Source organism: Nomascus leucogenys, chromosome 5 (genome assembly GCF_006542625.1).
Source record: "Nomascus leucogenys isolate Asia chromosome 5, Asia_NLE_v1, whole genome shotgun sequence".
In the NCBI taxonomy this organism is placed as follows: Eukaryota; Metazoa; Chordata; class Mammalia; order Primates; family Hylobatidae; genus Nomascus; species Nomascus leucogenys.
In genome coordinates this window covers 11339109-11364102 of record NC_044385.1, presented here as the reverse complement: position 1 = coordinate 11364102, position 24994 = coordinate 11339109, and the positions used below count along the sequence as shown (strand labels likewise).

Here is a 24994-nt window from a genome sequence, read left to right as displayed (position 1 = left end):
TAACAGCTTTCACTGAGTATTTTCTTTCACTCAACTGAAAGAAGACATTTCCAAACCTGCAAATATGCCATTCCTGCCCCAACGTGACCAACTGAGAGCTTCAGGCTTTACGTGATTTTTCACAGCCAACTGAGCTTTGTAATATATAGAACACAATCTTTAGAGCTTCAGTCCTAGCTGTGCAATAATACCAACATAATAAGAGTAGCTAATATTTATCAGATGTTTACTATACATCAAACACCAATGTCTCATTTCATGACTTGTGTGACTTAAGAGGTCCAGTTCTTAACACGTGGTCTCATTTTAGTATCACAGTTCCGATGATGAAGGTAGGGCTGATGTTTCCTCATCTTGCTGAAGCATGGAGAGGACTTGTCTAAAATCCCATAGCTACTAAGGGGAGCTGGGGCTAAAACCCAGATTTCTTGGGTTTTCACACCCTGCTACTATTAGCTTATGCCTTTCTAATTCTGTGTGCTTATCGGCTGATAGGATAGTCACGTCTTGGAGTGCCTAAATTAACGCTACATGTGAATTTACCGTGTTGACTATAGCTTGAAATGACGCCCACTGCCTGATGCCTACCAGTCTTTCTATTGTACATGCTTCATTAAGCCCTACCTTTTCTCCACATTTCCCAAGAAGTGATTTTGTTTGGTTCTTGAAGTACTTTTGTTCAGATCATTGGAACTTAACTTTGTTCCTTTATCAGGAAGTGTTTTATCTCACCTGCGAGTTCAATAAACACAGCCAGTGAGGTGGCTTTGGAAAGGAATAGTACACCCTGAAAGAAACATAATGCCCAGAAACTAGATATTGGATATTGCAAATTTTTCTTTTAGGTTACTAGAGCCACCTTCCTGAAGCCCACTTGGAGAAAGTCACTCAAAATAGTTCTGTGGCCACCATTTAGCCCCAGTTCCTATATTGTATACTTGAGACTCTGGACAGTAAGACAAGGCAGAGTTGTAAGTTTGCACCCAATACCAGCTTACAAATATGCTTACATTACTGGTTTGGGTTTTAAATTATCTTTGCCTCTTCTTGCTCATCTTCCCTCACTTTTTTGTCATTTCAATTAAATATTTGCCGAGTACTGACCTTGGTGTTGCTAGGCATGAGTTCCAAGGAGCTCAAATAGCTTAGAACCAGCCCTATTTGACTTGAGCTTTTCTCGCCTCTTAGCACAGAAGGAAGGGTTGGCGTCATTATGGTTTGTTTTGAGTAACATGTATTCACTCTGATATGCTACAGGGAGTTGTTGAAGGTGTTTGAGCAGGGGAAGCAACTGGTTTAAAGTTGTTCTATAGGAAGATTAATCTGGTAGTGGTGCACAGGATGGATTGGAACACAGGGCGACTGGGTATAGTGGTGATCTCTTACCTTTGTAGGACACTTGATAGTTTACAAGGCACTTCCATAGATGTATGATCTCATTTGCATGGATGCAAACTAGAGCTCAGAGAGGATTGGTGATAGCTGGCCTGTGTAGTAAGGGCTTGAAGAAAGGGGTTGTCACAGGGCGAGGAAGGTGGGACCATTGTGCATGGCATTTTAGAGGCCAAATCTATAAGGCTTGGGATCTAAGTGGATGTTGGTTATCAGGGAGAATAAGGAGTCAGATAATACTGAGATTTTATGGTTAGTCTTCTGGGAAGGGTGTTGCCATTTACAGAAATCAGGAGATGAGACAGAGAATGTATGCAAGTTTGGTTTTGAATATTAGATTGAGGGGCAGGTGGGTAGTTGAGGTAGCGATATCCAGTGGACAGTTTAAAAGCTGGGTCTGAGATTGGGGCCAGGTGTTTTTGATATTTAGAAGGTCATTGGTGACTTTAGAAAGTAATTTCAGGAGAGTGGTGGAGGAGGAAGCCACATCAGAAAGATAAGAAATTGGTGGTTGCTGAGGTGGAACTGCGGGAGTGGGAGGGGCTAGATGAGGGAGCAATGGGAGGTGTTGGTCATCATGTGCTTTTCCTTAGGTGCAGAAAGAAGGAAAATAGAGTGAGCCAGACTGCAAGAGGATTTTGAGGTGGAGAGGGTGTGAATTTGTGGAGCCTCCAGCAGAAGACTTCTTTGTACGGGATTAGGTGAAATCACTTGTGGAGTGAGGAGGAAAAGGATTTGGTGCTAAAAAAAAAAAAAGCAGAAATTGGGACAGCAGATGTTGGAAATATTGAGGGAGATCAAGAAAAGGTGAACCAAAGAAGAGGCTGAACGTTACAAATTTTCAGTGACTCCGGTCAGCATAGTTTTGTGGCTTTCCAGTAGGTCATAGAAACCAGAAAGCAGGATTAGAAGTAGTAAGCATTGGGCCCTTTTCTGGACTGGGAATTAGAAGTCAAGGAGCATGGGGAGAGTTGAGAAGTTCAAGGGTGTTAGCCGGTTACTATTTCATAGTTGGGTAGAGGTGAGTAAAACTCTGTTTGCAGGCCATTATTAGTTCTGGCAACAGGTGAGGGAGAAGGTCAAAGCTAATATTTTAAAGAGTAGTTTGGAATTATTGATGGTTTTCAATGATCTCTGCTAAATCATTTTATTTAGGGCGTATCTGCACAGAATTAACAAGGAAAGAGAGCAAAGTCTTGTATCACTGGCCCATTATTGCCTGTTTTCCTCATCTGTAAAACAGGAGTAGTATAGCCTACCTTCACCTTGGTTTCGTGCTTCACCAGGGATTTTATGCTGTGTGCAATCTTGTATTAGTCATTGTCATGACTTAATGACCTTTTTGGGCAGCATTTTCCTATATTGAGTTATGAGTGCATCTTTTATAAACTCCATTTACTCCTTATTGGAGATTATTATAAATTTCTCTAAAGCTCCTCCCTCACACATCTTTTTCACCTTTCGTTCTTTCAAGTCAAACTTTCACTTTCTTTAAAGCAGGTCTGAAGAAAACCCTGCGGGATGAGATCGATGCCATTCTGCGGAAGAGGATTATGGTGCTGGATGGAGGGATGGGGACCATGATCCAGCGGCAGAAGCTAAACGAAGAACACTTCCGAGGTCAGGAATTTAAAGATCATGCCAGGCCACTGAAAGGCAACAATGACATTTTAAGTATAACTCGGCCCGATGTCATTTACCAAATCCATAAGGTAAAGTATTCCCAGGTTCCCGTATGTGTTCATTCTGTTATTCTGCAAGCTGTTACAAGTATCAGGGCAGACTGCTATGCTGAGTGCTCTGGAGAATAAAGAAGAAAGAGGCAATTTATTCAGAAAGCAGGTTTTGGACATCAAATTAAAGTTATGTATTGTGTTGAGCACTCAGGGTAAGGGAATGAGGTAGGTAGGTTTTCTGCCCTTGAGGCATGTAAACTCTAGTGAAAAACTATGAGATTCTGGACAAATAAAGGTTAGAAAACTATCTTATTTAAGTTACTGCAACAGTCCTGATGAAGAAATGCTTAAAGGTGGTATCTTAGCTTTGGCTGCTATATTACCTGTTACCATAGACTGGGTTATACAAGCACACATTTATTTCTCACAGTTGAAGCTGGAAGTCCACAGCCAAAGTGCCAGCAGATCCTGTGTCTGGTGAGGGCCCTCTTGTTTATAGATAGCTGTCTTTGTATCTACATGACAGAGAGCAGAGAGAGAACAAAAAACTCTCATATTTCTTCTTATAAGGACATTGCTGTGGTCTCAATGTTTGTGTCCCCATGAGATTCATATGTAAAATCCTAATACCCAGTGTGATGGTATTAGGAGGGACTCTTATAAAAGAGGCTCAAGGGTGCTTATTCACCCCTTCCACCATGTGAAGATACAGTGAGAAGATGCTGTCTATGAACTAGAAAGCTGGCGCTCACCCATTAAAAAATTCTAAGATACAACTATCATTCATGTATTTTGTATTTTAGTCTAGTTTTCTATACTTGGATTTTAAAAAATTAAATTGGGATTACATTGCTTCGTACTGTCTTATAATTTGCATTTTTTACTTATATACCATAAGTATTAAATATTCTGAAACATGGTTTTAATAACTTCATAATCTATTCTATGTATATATCATCATTTATTTAACTAATCTCCTTATTCCTAGGCATTAAGTTTATTTTCAATTTTTCTTGTTGTTTAAAAAAAAAAAATAGTTCTTATAAAACAAATCTCGTAGATAATACATTCCCATTTGACCATACTCTAAATTGCTATTTTTTTCCCAGAGATAACCACTGATATTAGTTGGTGTGTGTCGTCCCAGATTCTTTTGTTATGCATTTTCATATATGTGTATGTGTGTCTACGTGAGTGGATATATATGTAGAAAACTCATAGTACTCTGAGTATGTTTTTTTAATGGTGTCGTGCTTTACATATCATTCTATTTTTTTTTTTTTTTACTTAACAATACTTTGCAGAATCTTTCCATGTCAGTATTTGTAGATATACACGGTTTTTTTTAGCTGTCCCATGGCATGTAATAAAGTGGATATATTTTAGTTTATTTAGCTATTTCCCTATTGGTAGATATTTAGGATGTTTGTTATTGTTACTATAAATGTGCATATCTTGGTTTTTATCTCCCAGTGCTTCTGCAAGCATTGTCCGTTGACTTAAGAGGGGTTGGGTTTATTCAGTACTGGAAAATCAAGGGGGTCAAGGGATTCCAGGTTGCTAGTCAGATTGAGGTTGAGACGATCCAAGGAGTGGAGCCAGGAAGACGAGTTTTGAAGAGAGCACAAAGGAGCATCAAGATCTTCAAGGTTTCAGTAAGGATGTGACGCTTGTTCAGAGATACTAGGAGATGTAGACTGAAACATTGTGGTCAGATGTTGAGATTTCTGAGATGGTATACTTCTTCGTGGGCATCAGGTTCTGCCAAAGCAGGAAGAAGATAAGGGAACAGAACTACCATTTGTTGAGTGTCCATTATGTGCCAGACATTTGGTGCATTATCTTTTTGTTGTTTTTTTGAGACAAGGTCTCACTCTGTCACCAAGCTGAGTGCAGTGGTGCCACTGTGGCTCACTCTAGCCCACTGTGGCTCACTCTAGCCCACTATGGCTCACTTGAACCTCTGGGCCCAAGCAGCCCTCCTGCCTTAGCCTTCCGAGTAGCTGGGACTACGGGCATGTGCCACCATGCCTGGCTAATTTTTTGTATTGTTTTGGTTAGAGACAGGGTCTTTCTATGTTGCACAGACTGGTCTTGAACTCCTGGCCTCAAACAATCCTCTCACCTTGGCTTCCCAAAGTGCTATGTTTACAGGCATGAGCCACCATGCCTGGCTGATGTGTTACCTTATATTAGCATATAGCTACCCTGTGAAGTAGGGCTATAATATTTTTGAATGAGGAGACTGAGACTCAGAGAGTTTAAGGGACTTGATTAAATTCTATTTTTTTTTTTTTTTTGAGACAGAGTCTCGCTCTGTCGCCCAGGTTGGAGTGCAGTGGCGCAATTTCGGCTCACTGCAAACTCCGCCTCCGGGGTTCACGCCATTCTCCTGCCTCAGCCTCTCTGAGTAGCTGGGACTACAGGCGCCCGCCACCACGCCTGGCTAATTTTTTGTATTTTTAGTAGAGACGGGGTTTCACCGTGGTCTCGATCTCCTGACCTCGTGATCCGCCCGCCTCGGCCTCCCAAAGTGCTGGGATTACAAGTGTGAGCCACCGCGCCCAGCCTTAGCATGTTAACATTGTCTGAATTCAAGTTCCGTGTTTATTTATTCATACCACGTGCCTTTCTGTGAAATCCTTACGTCTTTTTGCATCTCTACCTTCTAATACAGTGCCTTACTCTTAGTAAATGGTCAAAAGGTAGCTGGTGATAATGGTGGTAATAAAAGGGCATGTTTATTCTGGGGGCACAAGAAACTCTAAAGCTCATAATTGACATTATAATCTCTTGTTGCAGGAATACTTGCTGGCTGGGGCAGATATCATTGAAACAAATACTTTTAGCAGCACTAGTATTGCCCAAGCTGACTATGGCCTTGAACACTTGGTAAGAATTCCATTGTTCCATGTGTCTAAGATGCTTACGAGCGTTTGCTGCATTGGTAGTTGCTAGTGAGTAAAGCACTAGAAGCTGCAGAGTCAAGCTAATGCCTAGTTATCTGTTGTTTATGATGAGAAAATGGTGTGAATCCTTCCTGCTTGTGAACACAGTGGCCCATTCATTTTCCAACTGGCTTCTTTTATGGGCAAGTAATAATCAAGTATAAATGATACTTATTATGCAGTAGCTGTCGATAAAGGCATAATCATTGACCGTATGCACACAGTATTGTGAGGCCTTTTTAAGTATTAGATGGCAGCCTTAGTTTCTTTTTTAAAAATTGTGATTAAATACACATAAAATTTATCATAATTATTTTTAAGTGTACACTTGAGTGGCATTAAGTACATTCACAGTATTGTGCTATCATCACCACTGTCCATTTCCAGAACTTTCTCATTTACCGAAACTGAAACTCTGTACCCATTAAACAATACCTTCCCATTCTACCCCCAACTCCAGCCCCAGCATACTCTTATTCTACTTTGTCTCTATGAATTTGACTATTCTAGGTACCTTAGGTATGTTGAATTATACAGTATTTGGCCTTTTGTGACTAGTTTATTTCACTTAATGTAATGTCCTCAAGGTTCATCCATGTTGTAGTATGTGTCAGAATTTCCTTCCTTTTTAAGGTTGAATAATATACCATTGTGTGTATTTACCACGTTTTGCTTATTCATCTGTTGATCATTTGGGTTGCTTCTACCTTTCGGCTATTGTGAATATGCAGTGTTGCTATATACATGTGTATACAAACATCTATTCAAGTCCCCACATTCAATTTTTTTGTATATATACACAGAAGTCGAATTGTTAGATAATATGGTAATTCTATGTTTAATTTTTTGAGGAACTGCCATACTGCTTTTCAGAGTGGCTGTACCTTTTTTTTTGAGGCAGGGTCTCGCTTTGTCACCCAGGCTGGAGTGCAATGGAGTGATCTCGGCTCACTGCAACCTCCGCCTCCTGGGTTCAAGTGTTTCTCCTGCTTTAGCCCTCCAAGTAGCTGGGACTACAGGCTTGCTCTACCATGCCCTGCTAATTTTTGTATTTTTTGTAGAGACAGGGTTTTGCCTTGTTGCCCAGGCTGGTCTCGAATTCCTGAGCTTAGGTAATCTGCCCACCTTGGCCTCCCAAAGTGCTGGGATTGCAGGCGTGAGCCACTGTGCCCGGCCGGCTGCACCATTTTACATTCCCACTAACAGTGAACAAGAGTGTCAGTATTTCTGCATCCTCGCCACCATTTATTTTCTATTTTTTTTAAATAGTAGTCATCCTAATGATACTATTGGCAGATTTGATTTCCTTTTAATCAACATGATGCTTCCATATTTAAATTTTATAAAACCTTAATGATAGAAATATATGGTAAATGCCAATGTCCCCATTTTTGTTTGAAATATTTCCAGACGCGTTATTCTGTTTTTATGTAAGCAGTGTTTTCCAGTTACTTTTGTGTTATTTTAGAGCAGAAGTTGGCCAACATTTTTTAATAAAGGGCCAGATAGTACATATTTCGGCTTTGTTAGCTACAGACAGTCTTTTGCAACTACTCAACTCCATCATGTAGTGTGGAAGCAGCTATAGACGTTATATAAATAAATGGACTTACTTTATCCCAGTAAAACTATTTACAAAAACAGGCAGTGGACCCAACTTGCCCTATGAGCCACAGTTTGCCAACACCTATTTAGGATATTCTGGTTGTTAAATTCCTCGATGTGGTTATTCAAGACACATAGGATCTTAGGAATTCAAAGGAACTTGAAAATCACAAGTCTAGGTTCTCCTGACTTGGTCTGTGGAAGAGCTTCTGGAGGGCCGTGAACCTCCTTATATCATAGGCAACACTGTGTGTGTATGTGCATATTTGCTTTTCATTTCCTGGTGAGAGGGTTCATAGTCCTTTATCAAATTCTCAGGTGGTTAATAATACGCAAAAAGTTCAGAATTACTGATTCCAACTGTTGTACATGAATCAGGGCCTGGAAAAGTTGCTGTGGGAACTGCCTGGTCAGGCAGTGACAGACTAGTGCTTTGAACCTGCGTGTTTTGCCTCTTAAGCCTATGCTTTTTCCATTGCTTTATTTTTTTCTTTATTCTCAGAATATTTAACTACATAGGTTATTCTCTGACATGCTAGATGTCTAGGGATTGCCCTTTTTACCGGCTAGCTCATGGTTTGGGAGGAGAACCTAAAAGCAGTTCCTGAGGATTCTTATCTTTCCTTGCTGCCTTTCAAGTCTGGAGCTGATTTGCCTGCTTGGCTAAGATTTCACTCAGACCTCAAATTAATTCACTCTACATTTCGTTACTGAAGAAAACTGGGTATTAGATGGTCATGAATCCATTATTTATTGTGTGGAGGAAAAGAAGGACAAGCTAACGTTTGTGGTTGATACATTAGGCCTACCAGATGAACAAGTGCTCTGCAGGAGTGGCCAGAAAAGCTGCCGAGGAGATAACTCTCCAGACAGGTAGGGAATGTTCTTCTCTTTTTTCGCACACGTGGTTCCTTTGATATTGTCAGCTATAATGTGCTGTCTTTATTGCAGTTTTTCCTTATGTGGCCTTTGGCTTATGAGCAACACTGCAGACACTGTATTTTACATGTTTGTAGATTACTTCTCTGCAGTTTCATAATCAAGCACTCAACATCTTTGAATTGATGCCAACCCTGTGGTCCTTGGGCTCAGAATTTGCCATTTCACCCTGGGTTAGCCTGACTTTGTAGCTAGGCCCCTGACTTCCTTGTGTATTTAGAGCTGAAATAATTTATGTCTCTTTGGAAGCACATCATCAGGTCATTAAAAGTAACAGCTGGCTGTTTTGATGATCTTGGCTATTATTAGGATATTTGATCTTATTTTTTTAAAGCCACCCTCATTCCCGTGATTGGCTGATGATATAGGTAGAGATATTGTCTTTCAAGCATTTTCCCTTTATACTATTGATGTCCTTGAAGGCTCTGTGAAGCACACAAAAAAGTGTGGCATTAGATTCAGTCTTGCTGGGATTTGAAAAGTGGCTCCTGAAATAACTAGCCTCCTGGCTGGATGCCATCAGAACACTTGGGCACCAGCTGGTAGGAGGCTTTGAGGGAGGGAAAGGAATATAAGAAATATATGGAGCCCCTTAAGATTTGGAAACGTGAAGTTATTGCCAACAGGAAAGCAGAATTGCTATGAAGTTATACACAGCATACTAATGAAGACCAAAGCAGTTTACAGGAACTCTGTTTCTAAGAGATAATGTTTAAATTCATGGAAATGCATAGACTATTACTCCAACAGAGTCACAGGTCAGAGGACACTGAACCAGCTAAAGCAGGGAGAGATAAGGACATTTTTCTCATACCCACGTTATTGGCTAGCTTTGAGGATGCAAAAGAATATTTGGGCCTGTAATCTGTTCAAAAGCTGATTTATCAATTAGCTGATAGTCCTCTCCAGTTAAATTACAAAGCATAGCCCAGGTTATTGAGTGGCTAAAGTCATCAAAGGTAATGAGCAGTAGGACCCTGGCTTCTTTGCGAATGAACACAACTTCCCACACCATTTGTAGAAGCACCTGGACTCCAGGCCAGGGGAAAAGTTACTAAAGAAAGATTTGCTCTGCTTCATACTTCAATTTCAGGCTTTATAATTGTTAATCCTGATTTAGTATTTCCTCCTAGTGAAGGGCCTGCAATATGGTACTAGAGAGCATTTCAAGTTAAATGCTACTGTAAGGTGATTTTGCAGAACTTACGTTAAGTTCAAAACCTTCAGGGCTTCATAAAATTAGGAAGAGAGGGAATTTGTCCAAACACAGCTGTGGTGATAGAAAAGGATGTACTTACTGAAATGTTTTAGTCAGTTGTGTGAGAATTCAGAGTTTTGGGGACTGGTTTCGTGATAATATGTGCATATCTCCTATATGGCATAATTTCCTTAGTGGGATCTGGGGCAGCCCCATGATCAAATATATGTAAGCAGAATCTATGAATCATCTAAGTTGGATAAAGACTATAAATAGTCTCTTGTTAGTTTAGGAGAGGTCGAGTTTTATTGTCAAATTGAGAAAAAAGTTTGGGCTTTTAGAGCTTTTTGGATTTCAGAGTTGTGGACAAAAGATTATAGACCTGTGTTCCAGAAAAAAATCTTATTGGCTATTCATTCACAACAAAAAATGTTCAGCCACTTAGAGATTTCACACTTGTTTTTGTTTTCCCAAAGGAATTAAGAGGTTTGTGGCAGGGGCTCTGGGTCCGACTAATAAGACACTCTCTGTGTCCCCATCCGTGGAAAGACCGGATTATAGGAACATCAGTGAGTATTTACCATATATAATCATTGATCTTGGGCAAGTACCTCTGTGCTTCAGTAAGCTATAAATCTGTAAAATGGAACCAATAACAGGATCTACCTTAGAGTTACTGTGATTAGTCCACGTAAAAGGTGTACAGCAGTGCCTGGAATATAGTAGACATCTAAATAGAAAGTTAGCTATGGTGATGGTTATTATTTGAACTTGCTTTCAGATATATATGGTGGTGTGTTAATGCTGCTTTGTCAGCTGTGGAAATGAAACCAACTAAAATAAAGCTGTAAACTCAGAAGTTGAACAAATTTGGATACTAGGTTTGTGGTCTATTATAAAATAGCACACAATATCCTCATTTATCAGAAGGCAGTCCAAACTATCTAGACATCTGTATTAGTCCATTTTCACACTGCTGATAAAGACATACAAGACTGGACAATTTACAGAAGAAAGAGAGGTTTAATGGACTTACAGTTCCATGTGGCTGGGGAAGCCTCACAATCATGGCAGAAGGCAAGGAGGAGCAAGTCGCATCTTACATGGATGGCAGCAGGCAAAGAGAAAGCTTGTACAGGGAAACTCCCCCTTACAGATCTCGTGAGACTTATTCACTCTTATAAGAACAGCACAGGAAAGACCTGCCCCCATGATTCAATTACCTCCCACCAGGTCCCTCTCACAACATGTAGGAATTCAAGACGAGATTTGGGTGGGGACACAGCCAAACCATATCAACATGTTAGCATTATACATGTTATAAACTACCATATATAAACATACTTATATTGAGATCTGACAAAACATCCAAGTATCTAGGTCAATTTCCAAGCATCAAGACTGTAGAAAACAAAAAGCATTAAAATATCAGAGCTGAATAGTCATGATACCATGTCTGGTAGTGCAGTGGGTGGAGATGATGAGATCAAGCAAGTATAGTTTGTAGGTTTTTGGTTTATGGAACTTTGTGTGTCGTGATACCATACTTTTTTGCCAGGAGTTGCTCATACCAGGCTTGTGTGTTGTTGATGCTCTCTTTGGTCTAGACCTGCCAGTGGGGAGCTAACTTCTCCTTGCTCTTGGGCTGTACAAGGTGAAGTACAGTAAGTTTTCACTTAACGTCATTGGCAGGTTCTTGAAAACAGCATCTTTAAGCAAAATGATGCATAGCAGGCCCTCAAATGTCATTTCCTTCAACAGAATTTCATTATAATGTTGATTAGAAAGAAAATACTGGTTTTGTTACATACTGTCTCAAAGTTGCAATTTCTGAGAACCCGTCAACGATGTTACAAGAGGACTTTGTTGTATAGGCTCCTCTATTGGATATCTGAGCATTTTTTTCTTTTTTAGTTGGGAGATAAAATGGGGAGAGAGATGACCTCTCATGGAAATAGATAACCCAAGACATTTCTTTTTTTTTTTTTTTTTTCCGAGACAGTGTCTCACTTTGTCGCCTAGGCAGGAGTGCAGTGGCGCAATCTTGGCTTACTGCAGCCTCCACCTCCTGGGTTCGAGCGATTATCCTGCCTCACTCTCCCCAGTAGCTGGGGCTACAGGCACGTAGCATCATGCCTGGCTAATTTTTATATTTTTAAAGTAGAGTTGGGGTTTCACCATGTTGGCTAGGCTGGTCTTGAACCCCTGACCTCAAGTGATCTGCTCGCCCCAGGCCTCCACAGTGCTGGCGTGAGCCACTGCACTGGGCCAACCCAAGACATTTCTAACAAAAATTTTACCTAGGAGTGATTGAACACTTTTTGTTTGAGACTGAAATTGCCCACCAGACAGGTTTCTTCTCTGACAGAGTTGGTGTAAGAGCAGAGACAAAATCTGCGGGCTTGCACCCCTTTATCACAGAGAGTGACTTCAGCTCAACCTTGTGACCTCTCCACATCAGTGTGGCATGTTTTTCACTGCCATCTCTTAACAGGTTGATTGAAATGAGCTATGGAAAGAATGATGTGTTTCAGAGATGTTGAATAGGGGGTACATGTTCAAGAAATTCATACACCTTCCCTCACCTTACCTCTCACTCCTCAGCTCATACGTGGGAAGTGGAAGCTATGTGGCAGGTGTTTAGGAACAGCTGCCTTCAGCTTACTTGTTTACCTTCTGTCCCTGCCACCTTTCTTTATTTGGTTTCTTACAAAAGATCATGTTCTTAAACTATGCATTGTAAATCAGCAGTAGTTCACAGGTGCCAGACCTACACTCGAGATACCCTAAGGCCATTCAGAGGATATTGATGACTGATGTGCTGGGTGTGATTTACTTTTTGCAGCGTTTGATGAGCTTGTTGAAGCATACCGAGAGCAGGCCAAAGGACTTCTGGATGGCGGGGTTGATATCTTACTCATTGAAACTATTTTTGATACTGCCAATGCCAAGGTGAGTGAAGGGAGAAAAAACAGACAAGGCTGGGGTGAGGGCTGTGGGTGAGTCCCCTAATGTAGGGAGAAGATAATATTAGCCATTTTCAAAGTTAAATAAATTACCTGTATTTGCTCTATTTTATTCTTGAGTATTTTTAACTGAGGCCAGTACAATAAGAAAAACTTAAACCTGCTTTTGAAGCTTTTAAAATAACTTTTTTCTAATTATGAAGGTAAATATTTTCATTTATAGCTAGTATAAATGCGTATATCCCGAGGTAATAAATACATGCTGCTGGTTCTAAATTTGAAAGATACATAAATATATGGAGTGAAAAGTGAATATCCTTTCCTTTCCTAGTCTCTAGTTACCCAGCTCCTTTTCCAGAGACAACTACTATTACCAGTCTGGGGGTCCTGACAGATGCGATACAGATACAAGCATGTGTGTGTGTTTGTGTTCCTTACATACATGCAAAGGCACGTAAGTGTAGGGAGAGAGAAGCAAATATCCTTATACATATGTTTTTACACAGTGTATCTGTAGGATACATTTCTACAAGTAAAATTGCTGAATCAAAGGGTATGTGCATTGTTAATTTTTATCTTTAGTGTCAAATTACCCTCGTTTGAGACTGGACTCATTTATACTGCCTTCAGCAAGCAATGTACAATAGTGCTGGTTTCACGACACCCTCACTAGCACTGTGTATTATTAAACTATTTGACCTTTTCCAGTTTGACAGGTGGTACCTCACTGTAGTTTTAATTTGTGTTTTTCTTACTACTAATGTAATTGAGCATCTTTCTTCAGTTTTAGAGCCATTTATATTTCATTTTCTATGATTTATGTCTTCTGTCCTTTTTTTCTATTGGACTTTGGCTTTTTGAAATTGAGTCCTTTACTGAGGAAATCAGGCCCCTCTCAATAATGAGTAGCAGCTCCTGTCCTCCAGTTTGTTTGACATTTGACTTTCTTTATGGTGGTGATGGTGGTAGTGTTGTGGTATTGTTTGTTTGTGTGTGCGTTTTAATGGTGTAGGAGAATTTTTCTTCAAGGTTGTATGGTTGAATTTACAGATTCTATTTTTTTGTTGTGGAGGGGAGACTATACTTACAGAGCCACCCCTCAGTTGAAGAGAAGAAAAAAATGGAAAAATGGCCTTTTCCTCACTAGTACTTTACAGTTTCATTAAATGTTTAATTGTTGTGGGAATCAGACCACAGGTCCAGAATTTTTGAACTTTTCAAAAAAATCATTTTCTAAAATACTTGCAAGCAGGAAGAATGTAGAGAGCCACTACCAGCCTGAAGCTAGATGACCACCCTACCTCGTTCTTAACACATCACTTTCATTGGGTTCTTTTTTATATATCTTTTTAGAAATTGTTTTGTGAATCTGCAGTAAACAAATTATAATTTGAAAAGGAATTCAGATATACATTTTGAAAATGAGAGCAGTAACAAACAAGATAAGGAATATATCTGAAATGAGATTCATATATACATTTGAAAAGAGTCACGGTATTGTTCAGATTAGAAATAAGAGGGATTAACATGAGGGTTAAACATTAAGGATAGGTTTTGTTGAGTTTCTAAGTTTTTGAATGTGTGGCATACATTCTGATTATATGAAACTAATGTCCCTCACAGTGCATCTGGTATTTATTTTGGAGTGAGAAATAGAATCGAGAGCTAACTTTTTTCCTTTAAAGTTTAGTTTTCCTACCACCATCTAATAAACATCCTGTTATTTCACAGTGATAGGAATGATGTGGAGCATTATCCTTATCATCCAAAATTCTGGAGTGCATTTGGATTTAGTGTTTTCTAGTAATCTGTCTGCTGATATGACACTACTGTACCATTTACCATAACATTAGAATATGTCTGAGTAACTGGTAGGCTTAGATTTTTTTTTTTTCATTGAATCCCACCCCCTTTTCCAGAAGTTTCATGGCTATTCTTATATGTTTGTTTTCCATAAGATCTTTAGGATCAATTTGTCTAGTTCTAAAGAGAAAATTCTCGTATTATTGGTTTAGTAACTTTCCATGAAAAAAAACCTACCATCACAGGAAAGGTACACATTAATTACAGGTTGCATTCTGATTTCAGAGAATTAATTGTGAAAACATACATATCTTAGAGTCAAGGAATATAATGATAAAAAGAGAAGATCCGTTATCTGGAACTTAAAATGTGGACTGAACAGCACAGAATAACATAGGATTTGTACCTTTACTACCTAATCTAAGCTCATGCTGTTTTTCGCAATGATGGATACTTTTGGTTCATATACCTACCATGTGTATGAAAGGATGTGAAAGGCAGGGACATTCTTATTTATTTATTTTTGAGACAGAGTCTTGTTCTGTCATCCAGGCTGGAGTGCAGTGGCATAATCACAGCTCAACTGCAACCTTGAACTCCTAGGCTCAGGCAGTCGTCCTGTCTCAGCCTCCTGAGTGTTATTTATTTATTTTTAATTTTTATTGAGGAAAAGAAGAAAGAATACCCCTTCAGCTCCTCCTCAGAGGAAGTACTAGTTCCTAGGTGAACTTTCAGTCAGCCTTTGTTTTGTTTTAATATGCACAGTATTACACTTGAGAAAGGGGTGCTGGGGTTGTGCCTTATAAGGAAGACACTTCTTCCCAGAGAGCTTGATGTATATCTTATCTGAAGAGGTCTTAGAAAAGGGTGCATTCTAATCAGGAAGTTAGACTAATCTTGGACACAGTCTCAGAAATAAAGACGTTCTTTCTTTTTTCCCTGACAGGCAGCCTTGTTTGCACTCCAAAACCTTTTTGAGGAGAAATATGCTCCCCGGCCTATCTTTGTAAGTTCTAAAGTGTTTGCACAATACATTCTGTCTTTTATTAGTAATTGTCCTTTTGAGCATGTTTCCCCCCCCCACCCCTTGCATAGTAGAACTATTAATAGTATCTTTTAGAAGTCACCTACTTTAACTTCCATTGTTCACTTCCCTCCCACGACTTCTGGACCAATAACAGTCTTATATCTGGAGAGGCAAGGAAAATGAATCTAGAAGTAGCTGATGGAAGGCAGACTGTTTAAAAGAAGCCCACTGTATTGGTCCTTGAAGCCAAAGGCTTCAAGGCTCAGTGTCATTAGGGCCCAAGGAGGGGTGGACTTGCATGCTGATGGCCACGTACCTAACACCTAAGACACCAGACTGCCAATTTATTAACTCAGTAGGCAGACCTCTCTGCGAGTCCTAAAATTGCTTGGTGAGAAGCGAATTGAATCAAAACAAGGGTGTTAGATAAATCCAATGTTTAACAGCAGGAGGTCAGGATAACTTGATGTTATCTCTGGGAAATCTGCCTCTAGTGAGACTGGATGTGTGAATTCCAAAGTTGTTTTGGTCATTGCTTTTGCCTCAGTGACTTTCCCTTGTCTCTGTTTCTGTGGCTTCCTGCCTGTTCCCCTAGTCTCTTGGCACATGTCTGTTCTGACTGTTACAGAAAGTGCTCCCTTTGCATTTGAGTTCCACATTTCTTTTCCTTGTAAAAGAGCAAAGGAAGTCAACTTGTTCATTTTATTTTGCCTTTATATCTATATTCTTAACTTGAGTCTGTATTGTTGACTTTGTTTGCTTTGTCAATTCAGATTTCAGGGACAATTGTTGATAAAAGTGGGCGGACTCTTTCTGGACAGACAGGAGAGGGATTTGTCGTCAGCGTGTCTCATGGAGAACCACTCTGGTGAGTGATCCATCTTTGTATAACTTCTTTTCTTTTTTGGGGAACCTTTTCTGATGGCTGTGGAATGTGACCTGGGAGGGGATTGCTTCCACATATTTTCACTGTACCACTTCTGCTATATTGACTTTCCTTTAAGTACTTTCAGACTTTTCCTTAAAGGATTCAGAAGATCGCTGCCTAAATGGGTCAATTTGAGGGACTGGGAGAGTTCTTATACTTCCCAATGGTTGCCTGTTTGTCTGTAGGCGTGCGCCTTATAGTTTGCAGTGCTTTGCAAATTTTAGGGCAGTGCCACTCCCTATTTATGACGCAACCAGAAGCAATCTGTCATGGAATAAGGTGGGAATTCTAAAGCTCAGGTTTTTATCTGTAAAGTGAACATGGCAGTTGGCATGGTGGTGTGTGCCTGTAGTCCCAGCTACTTGGGAGGTGGAAGCAGGAGAGGATCTCTTAAGGCCAGGTATTGGAGGCTGTAGTATACTGTGATAGCTCCTATGAATAACCACTGTATTTCATCTTGGCCAACATAGCAGGACTCTGTCTCTAAATAATTAACATGACTTTTACAATCTATTTACAAATATCTCCCTATTTATATTTTATTTTTCATATCCAAATGTTTTAAATTGTGTACTTTGAGTGACATGGAAGAGTATCTGAATATATATACTGTTTTTTGCCTGGACTTTTTTTATTCCTGGGCCCTTTTCTTCTATTCCTCCTGCCTGGAAGCTATGCTGGTCCCCTTCCCCCTTTCCCCCTTTCTCTCCTCCATACCTCTTCACTCTGCTGAGCTTTGAGACTCATCTCGGCCGGGCGCGGTGGCTCACGCTTGTAATCCCAGCACTTTGGGAGGCCGAGGCGGGCGGATCACGAGGTCAGGAGATCGAGACCACGGTGAAACCCCGCCTCTACTAAAAATACAAAAAATTAGCCGGGCGTGGTAGTGGGCGCCTGTAGTCCCAGCTACTCAGCAGGAGAATGGCGTGAACCCGGGAGGCGGAGCTTGCCGTGAGCCGAGATCGCGCCACTGCACTCCAGCCTGGGCGACAGAGAGAGACTCTGTCTCAAAAAAAAAAAAAAAGACTCATCTCAAGAATCTTCCCTCCAGAGAACATTCTCTCTCTCACTAGCCCAAGTCGATGTTCTTCGTTTACTTTTATTTTAGCCTTTGCCATAAAAAGTAAGAGTAATAGACATTTGTTGAGAGTTTGCTGTGTGCCAGACTCTATTGTAAGTGCTTTATGTGAATTCTTTAATTTTGGTAATAACACCTTGAGGGTAGGTACCGGTATTAATGTCCCTATTTTAACAAGAAGGGTACTGAGACTCAGAGGTAACTCACCCAAGGTGAAGTAAATAGAGGATCTGGGGACAGGAGCATACTTTTAACCACTGTGTTAGATCACATTTTATCAATTATGTGATTTTTTTTCCACACTTAAATGTTTATAATTACAGAGTGCATCTTACAGTTGACTTAATGTCATATTGTGATTTCTTAAAAGGTGCTATTAATTTAAAGTGCATTAATAGACATTTGATTGGGCCTGACAACTAAGAAAATCATTGTCTTGAACTGGGTTGTGATGACCTCCTTCACAGCTTATGAGTTTTTCCTGAGCAGTGTCTTCATCTTTATTTCTCTAGTGTTTAGTGGAATTCTCGGCACATAGTAGGGATGTAACAAACGTTTAACAAAAAAACTGAGGGTAGGAAATGTAGAGGTCTCTGAAGACAAACTTTATCTAGTTTATTTAAATTTTTGTGCCTATCGGTGAGTAGTTGGAGCATTCCTGCCTTCACTGTCTTTCTGTCTTCCCGCCCCTTTGCTAAGTCTGAATTTGTTATGTGGTTAAGTAAATGTCACTGTAATGGATATATGTTACTCATGATGTATTTGTCAAAACCCACAGAATATACAAAACCAAGAATGAACCCTAATGTAAACTATAGACTTTAGTTACTAATCATGTATTGCTACTGGTTCACATTCTGATAGCTGTACCACACCAATGCAAGATCTTAATGATACAGTCTTTCCTGTAGGTAAAACCTCTGTGTTGTCCTGGGTGTCACTGGAGACTTTAGTTTGCTGACAGTTCTCAAGGGCCCCTTAGAGGACGTTCTTCCTGCCACTGCCTCACCTCCAGGAGCCCCAAGATGAAGTTTTATTGAGGTCTAAATAATTTATGTTTTTATTTCTTAAGCAAACATTCAGTTAATCCTGACTTTTGATCCACTCAGTAGTTAATTAAAAATTTTTAAAAATAATCCTTTCTATGACTTCAACTACAGTCCATTCACAGAGAGAATGTATTTGCTGTCTATTTCATTATGAATCTTACAGACTGTAGGGGCAGATAGAAGGCAGCAAATAATATGTGAAAAGGATACATATTCCTACATATATGTAGTAAACTTTTGCTTACTGACTTGTGATTATCACAAACTATAGAACAGTGGGATAGAGCCTTTATGTTACTGGTAATTCATCAAATATTTATTGAACTACTACTATATGCCCTGGAATACAGTCCAGTGTGGAATAGTCCACACTAGGAGAAATGCATAAGTAAATTAAAATATAAAATACACAGTGCTATACAGAACTATGAATAAAAATCTGGCAATACATAGGAGTAATGGAGTTCTTGTGGGATTTAGAGACAGCTTGTAAAGAAGGTGACATTTGAGCTAGGTTTTGAAAACAGGAGACAGAGTTTTCTTTTTTCTTTTGAGATGGAGTCTCAAAATTCTCTTATTATCAACAGCTTGCATTGGTGTGGTACACCTATTACAATATGAACCAATATCAATACATTATTATTAACTAAAGTCTGTAGTTTACCTTAGGGTTCATTTTTGGTTTTGTATATTCTGTGGGTTTTGACAAATATATCATGAGTAACATACATCCATTACAGTGTCATACAGAGTAGTTTCATTGCCCCAAAAATCCCTTATGCTCCACTTATTTATTCTTTTTCCTGGCTTCTCACTGTCTCTATAGGTTTGCTGTTTCCAGAATGGAATATAGTTGAGACCACATAGTATGTAGCCTTTTCACATTGGCTTCTGTCACTTAGTGATCTTCATTTAAGGTTCATTCATGTCTTTGTAGGCTTGATAGCTTATTTCTTTGTAACACTAAATAATATTCCGTTGTGAAGATGTACTACAGGTTTTTTTTCTATTCATGTATTGAAGACCATCTTGGCTGCTTTGAAGTTGTAGCAATTATGAATAAATCTCCCATGGCCTTTCCATGCTAGTCACAGAGGGGTCCATCCAGCGTTGTTTTGGATTCCCAGTCTAACTTAAAGGGAAACTTTCACAATGTCCGGTGCCCTTGATGTCCTGCAAATGAAAGAGGAGGATGTCCTTAAGTTCCTTATAGCAGGAACCCATTTAGGTGGCACCAATCTTGACTTCCAAATGAAACAGTACATCTATAAAAGGAAAAATGATGGGATCTACATCATAAATCTGAAGAGGACCTGGGAGAAGCTTCAGCTGGCGGCTTGTGCCATTGTTGCCCTTAAAAACCCCGCTGATGTCAGTGTCATATCCTCCAGGAATACTGGCCAGAGGGCCATGCTGAAGTTTGCTGCTGCCACCGGAGCCACTCCAGTTGCTGGCCGCTTCACTTCTGGAACCTTCACTAACCAGATCCAGGCAGCCTTCTGGGAGCCACAGCTTCTTGTGGTTACCGACTCGAGGGCTGACCAGTAGCCTCTCATGGAGGCATCTTTATGTTAACCTGCCTACCATTGCTCTGTGTAACGCAGATTCCCCCCTGCGCTATGTGGACATTGCCATTGCATACAACAAGGGAGCTCACTCAGTGGGTTTGATGTGGTGGATGCTGGCCTGGGAAGTTCTGCACATGCGTGGCACCGTTTCCTGTGGACACTTGCAGGAAGTCATGCCTGATCTCTGCTTGTACAGAGATTCTGAAGAGATTGAAAAAGAAGAGCAGGCTGCTACTGAAAAGGCTGTGACCAAGGAGGAGTTTTCAGGGTGAATGGACTGCTCCAGCTCCCGAGTTCACTGCTGCTCGGCCTGAGGTTGCAGATTGGTCTGAGGCATGCAGGTGCCCTCTGTGCCTATTCAGCAGTTCCCAACTGAAGACTGGAGCACTTAGCCTGCCACAGAAGACTGGTCCGCAGCTCCCACTGCTCAGGCCACTGAATAAGTGGCAGCAACCACTGAATGGTCTTAAGCTGTTCTTACCTGGGCTGTTAAGCAACATGGAAATAAGGCTGATGGAAAATAAGCATCAGTTTATTAAAAAAAAAAAAAGCTCCCGTGAAGATTCACGGCAGGTTTTTGTGTAGACATAAGTTTTCAATTCATTTGGGTAAGTAACAAGGAGGGGATTGCTCTATCTTATGGTAACACTGTGTATCTTGTGAGAAGCTGCCAAACTCTCCTCCAAAGCTGCTGTTCCATTTTGCATTCCTACCAGCAGTGAAGGAGAGTTCCTGTTGTTCCGCATCCTTCCCAGCACTTATTTGGTGGTGTCAGTGTCAGATTTTAGTCATTCTAATAGGTGTATGGTGGTATCTTGTTTTATTTGCAATTCCTTAAAAACATATGATAATTTTGAACATCTTTTCATATGCTTCCTTGCTATCTGTATATCTTCTTTGGTGAGGGGTCTGGTCAGCTCTTTAGACAGTTTTTAAAATTGCATTTGTTGTTGAATTTTAAGAATTCTTTGTATATTTTGGATACAAGTCTGTCATATTCTACTTTCTATTGCTATAACAGAATACCTGAGATGGTAATTTATAAAGAAAAGAGATTTATTTAGCTCACAATTCTGGAGGCTGGGAACTTCAAGATTGAGTGGTCACATCTGGCAAGGGCCTTGTGTTGCTTCGTAGCATGGCAGAAAAGTGAAAGGGCATGTTAGCATGTGTGAAAGAGAGGGGACAAGAGACTGGCTTGCTTTATAACAACCTGTTCTTGAAAGAACTAATTTATTCCCTTGAGAACTAATTCAGTCTTCAGGGAACTAACCCAGTCTCTGGAGAAAGACAGTAATCCATCTTAATGATCTAATCATCTGTAAAGGCCCCACCTTCCAATGCTGTTTCATTGGCAATTAAATTTCAACATGAATTTTGGCATGGACAAACCACATCCAAACTATAGCAGGATCAGATAATGTGTTTTGCAAATATTTTCTCCCAGCCTGTGGTTTGTCTTCTCATGTTCTTAATACTCTCTTTTGCTGAACAGTTTTGAATCTTAGTGAAGTTCTAGTTACCAGTTGTTTTTTTTTTCATGGACCCTGCCTTTGGTGTTTTACCTAAAAACTCATTGCCAAACCCACGATCATGTAAATTTTTTCTGTGTTATTTACAAAATTTTAATTGTTTTGCAATTTATATACAGGTCCGTGTTTCATTTTTAGTTAGTTTTTGTGAAAGATGTAATGTCTGTGTCTAAATTAACTTTTTCAAATGCAGATGCCCAGTTGTTCCAGCACCATTTGTTGGAAAGAATATCCATTCTCCATTGGATTGCCTGTGTTTGTGTCAAAGATGAGTTGAATGTATTTGTGTGGTTCTATTTCTGGACTCTATTCTGTTCCATTAATCTATTTGTCTCTTCTTTCACCAATTCCACATTGTCTTGATTGCTTTAGCTTTTTAGTAAGTCTTGGAGTTGGGTAGGTCAGTCCTTCAACTTTTGTTTTTTCTCTCATTATTGTGTCGGCTGTTCTGGGTCTTTTGTCTTGCCATATAAACTTTAGAATCAGTTTGTTGATATTCACAAAATAACTGTTGGGGTTTTCATTGGGATTCTGTTGAATATAGATCAAGTGTGAGAATTGGTATCTTAACAATATTGTCTTCCTCTTCATAAACTTGAAATATGTTTTCATTTATTTAGATCCATTTTGATATCTTAAATTGGAATTTTATAGTTTTTTTTCATATAGATCCAAATATTTCATTTGTTTTGGTGCTAGTGTAAATGGTTTTGTGGGTTTTTTTTTTTTTTTTTGAGACAGCATCTTGCTGTGTCACTCAGGCTGGAGTGCTGTGGTATGATCATGGCTCACTGCAGCCTCAACCTCCCAGGCTTAATTGATCCTTCTACCTCAGCCTCCTAAGTAGCTGGGACTACAGGTGTACACCACCATGCCTGGTTAATTCTTTTATTTTTTGCAGAGGTGGAGTTTTGCTGTGTTACCCAGGCTGGTCTCAAACTCCTGGGCTCAGGTGATCCACCTGCCTTGGCCTCCCAAAATGCTGAGATTATGGGCATGAGCCACTGTGCCTGGCCTGTGTTTTTAATTTCAAATTTTGATTGCTCATATCTGGTATCTAAGTAAACAATTGAGTTTTGTATAGTTACCTTGTATTTTGAAACCTTGGTATAATTGCTTGTTAGTTCAAGGAGTTTTTAGTGATTCTTTGGGATTTTCCACATAAACAATCATGTCATTTGTGAACAAAGACAGTTTTATTTCTTCCTTTCCAATCCGTATGTGTACCTTTTACTTTCTATCTTTTCTTATTGCATAGGGACTTCAGATACAATATTGAATAAGAGATGAGAGTGGATATCCTTGCCTTGTTCCTCATCTTAGCAGGAAAGCATCTAGTTTCACATGATTAAGCATGACATTAGCTGGAAGTTTTTTGTAGATACTTTTCATCAAGTCAAGGAAATTTCCCCCTATTCCTAGTTTGCTGAATTTTTTTAATGAATGAGTATTGGATGTTTGTTAAATAAACTTAATTTTGGAATCATTCCAGATTTACAGAAAAGTTGCAAAGATAGTGCAGAGAATTTCTGTATATTCTTCTAGTTTTCATGTTAACATAATGCATGACTATGGTACTTTTGTGAAAACTAAGAGTATATTACTATAGGTTGAGTATCCCTTATCTGAAATGCTTGGGACCAGAAGTGTTTTTGGATTGCAGAGTTTTTCAAATTCTGGAATATTTGCACTATACTTACAGTTTAGCATCCTTAATCTGAAATCTGATAGGATCCAATGAACATTTCTTTTGTGGGTCATGTCAGTTCTCAAAAAGTTTCATATTTTGATGTATTTTGGATTTCCAGTTTTCAGATTAGGGATATTTAACTTATATTAACTAAACTCTAGACTTTATTCAGATTTCAAGGGTTTTCCACTGATAATCTGTTTTCTATCCAAGGATCCAGTCTAGGATGCCACATTGCACTTAGGAATCACAGTAAAAGGAAAAAAGTAAAATGTGAAAACATTAGCGATCACATAGTCTAGCAGCTTCATAGTTGGTTCATAAATTCTGGAAGACTTCAGGCCCACAACCCACTGACAACCTTGTAGGATAGCAGGGACGCTGCCTGTGGGGTAGGGCGTAAGTCCTGGTCTGGTCTCCTGGACCTTAAGAGTGGCTTCTTTCCACCATTCTATGTTCCTTCTGCCTCCAAGATTTCCTTTTCCCTTCTTTTAAATTTTGCTTTCAGGTCAGATCTTTTTTTTTTTTTTTTTTTTTAGCAGTGTTAGTTTGCTGACATTTCTGTTCCTCAGAATACCGTGTGAACTGATTTAAGGAGTCCATCCATAGGCAGCGTCTTTCAGCTGTAAGGTTATCTAAAGATGGAGACATTGGCAAAAATATTTAGTGCTGCAGGGGACCTCAATGAGATGGCTTTGATGGTAGTTGAATAAAAGTGCTTTGAATAAGGAGATTTATTATCCACTTGGTTTTAGATATATTGTCTCCATATATAACTTATATGCATAAATATGAATGAGAGATGATGCTTTTAATATGTTTTTTCTGTTTTTCTAGCATTGGATTAAATTGTGCTTTGGGTGCAGCTGAAATGAGACCTTTTATTGAAATAATTGGAAAATGTACAACAGCCTATGTCCTCTGTTATCCCAATGCAGGTTTGTGTTTCAAGGGGGTCACACATGGGGAGATAAAAATAACATGAGACATGGCGTAGATGAGGTAAGAGATCTTGAATAAAAGATCTTGTTTGGCAGGTGTTGTTATAGTTGACACTTAATTAATGAAGAGTATCTGGGTGCAGTGTTTCCCTGTAGACCTGAGGGAAGTTCGGCTCACCCTGAAGCTTCAGAATAGTACAAAACTTCCGGACATGAGCTTAGTCACATAACTGACCAGAGCTTTGCCTTTGGTGACAGCACAAGCCTTGTGGACATGACCAGAAAGATGGGTGTAAAGAAGAGAAGAGAGACCCCTTTCTCTGGTCCACTCTGTTAGTAGAAGAGCAGAAGAAGAATCTTGTGTGGTGTTACCTTTTTCTTCTCTGAAAGCTCGGACTTGCAGCTCATTATTTTTGAAGATATTTGTAGACAGTTCTCAAACTGTCGCATTAAATATTGGTAATTTGTTCAGGGTTAATCAGATTTCCCTGTGAATGTATTTGAGCACTGCTTAGCTACTTAGAGCGAAAAGTCATTTTCCAGCCTCTTTTCTCCAAATATGTCATTTTAATGCACAATAAATTTTATTTCCCACCAGGAGTAAGATAACTGGAAGCAGATAATAAATAAAACAAGAAACTGCATTGTTATAAG

General features: G+C 39.5%; 1 protein-coding gene across 4 annotated transcripts in view; it reads left to right on the top strand.

Annotated features, from left to right (window-relative positions):
• The window catches only part of MTR (5-methyltetrahydrofolate-homocysteine methyltransferase), a 128950-nt gene that overhangs the window by 4868 nt on the left and 99088 nt on the right, over positions 1-24994 (top strand). For 3 of the 4 annotated variants that reach the window (XR_004030062.1, XM_030812630.1, XM_030812632.1), the window contains exons 2-9: positions 2890-3104; positions 5871-5960; positions 8425-8494; positions 10235-10327; positions 12604-12710; positions 15474-15533; positions 16328-16422; positions 24237-24337. Coding sequence is in view for 3 of the 4 variants with exons in the window: in XM_030812630.1 (XP_030668490.1) it covers positions 2890-3104; positions 5871-5960; positions 8425-8494; positions 10235-10327; positions 12604-12710; positions 15474-15533; positions 16328-16422; positions 24237-24337 (831 nt within the window). In the remaining variant the exon portion in view is untranslated. The remainder of the gene's footprint in view (positions 1-2889; positions 3105-5870; positions 5961-8424; positions 8495-10234; positions 10328-12603; positions 12711-15473; positions 15534-16327; positions 16423-24236; positions 24338-24994) is intronic. The other variant, XM_030812631.1, reaches the window with a different exon arrangement.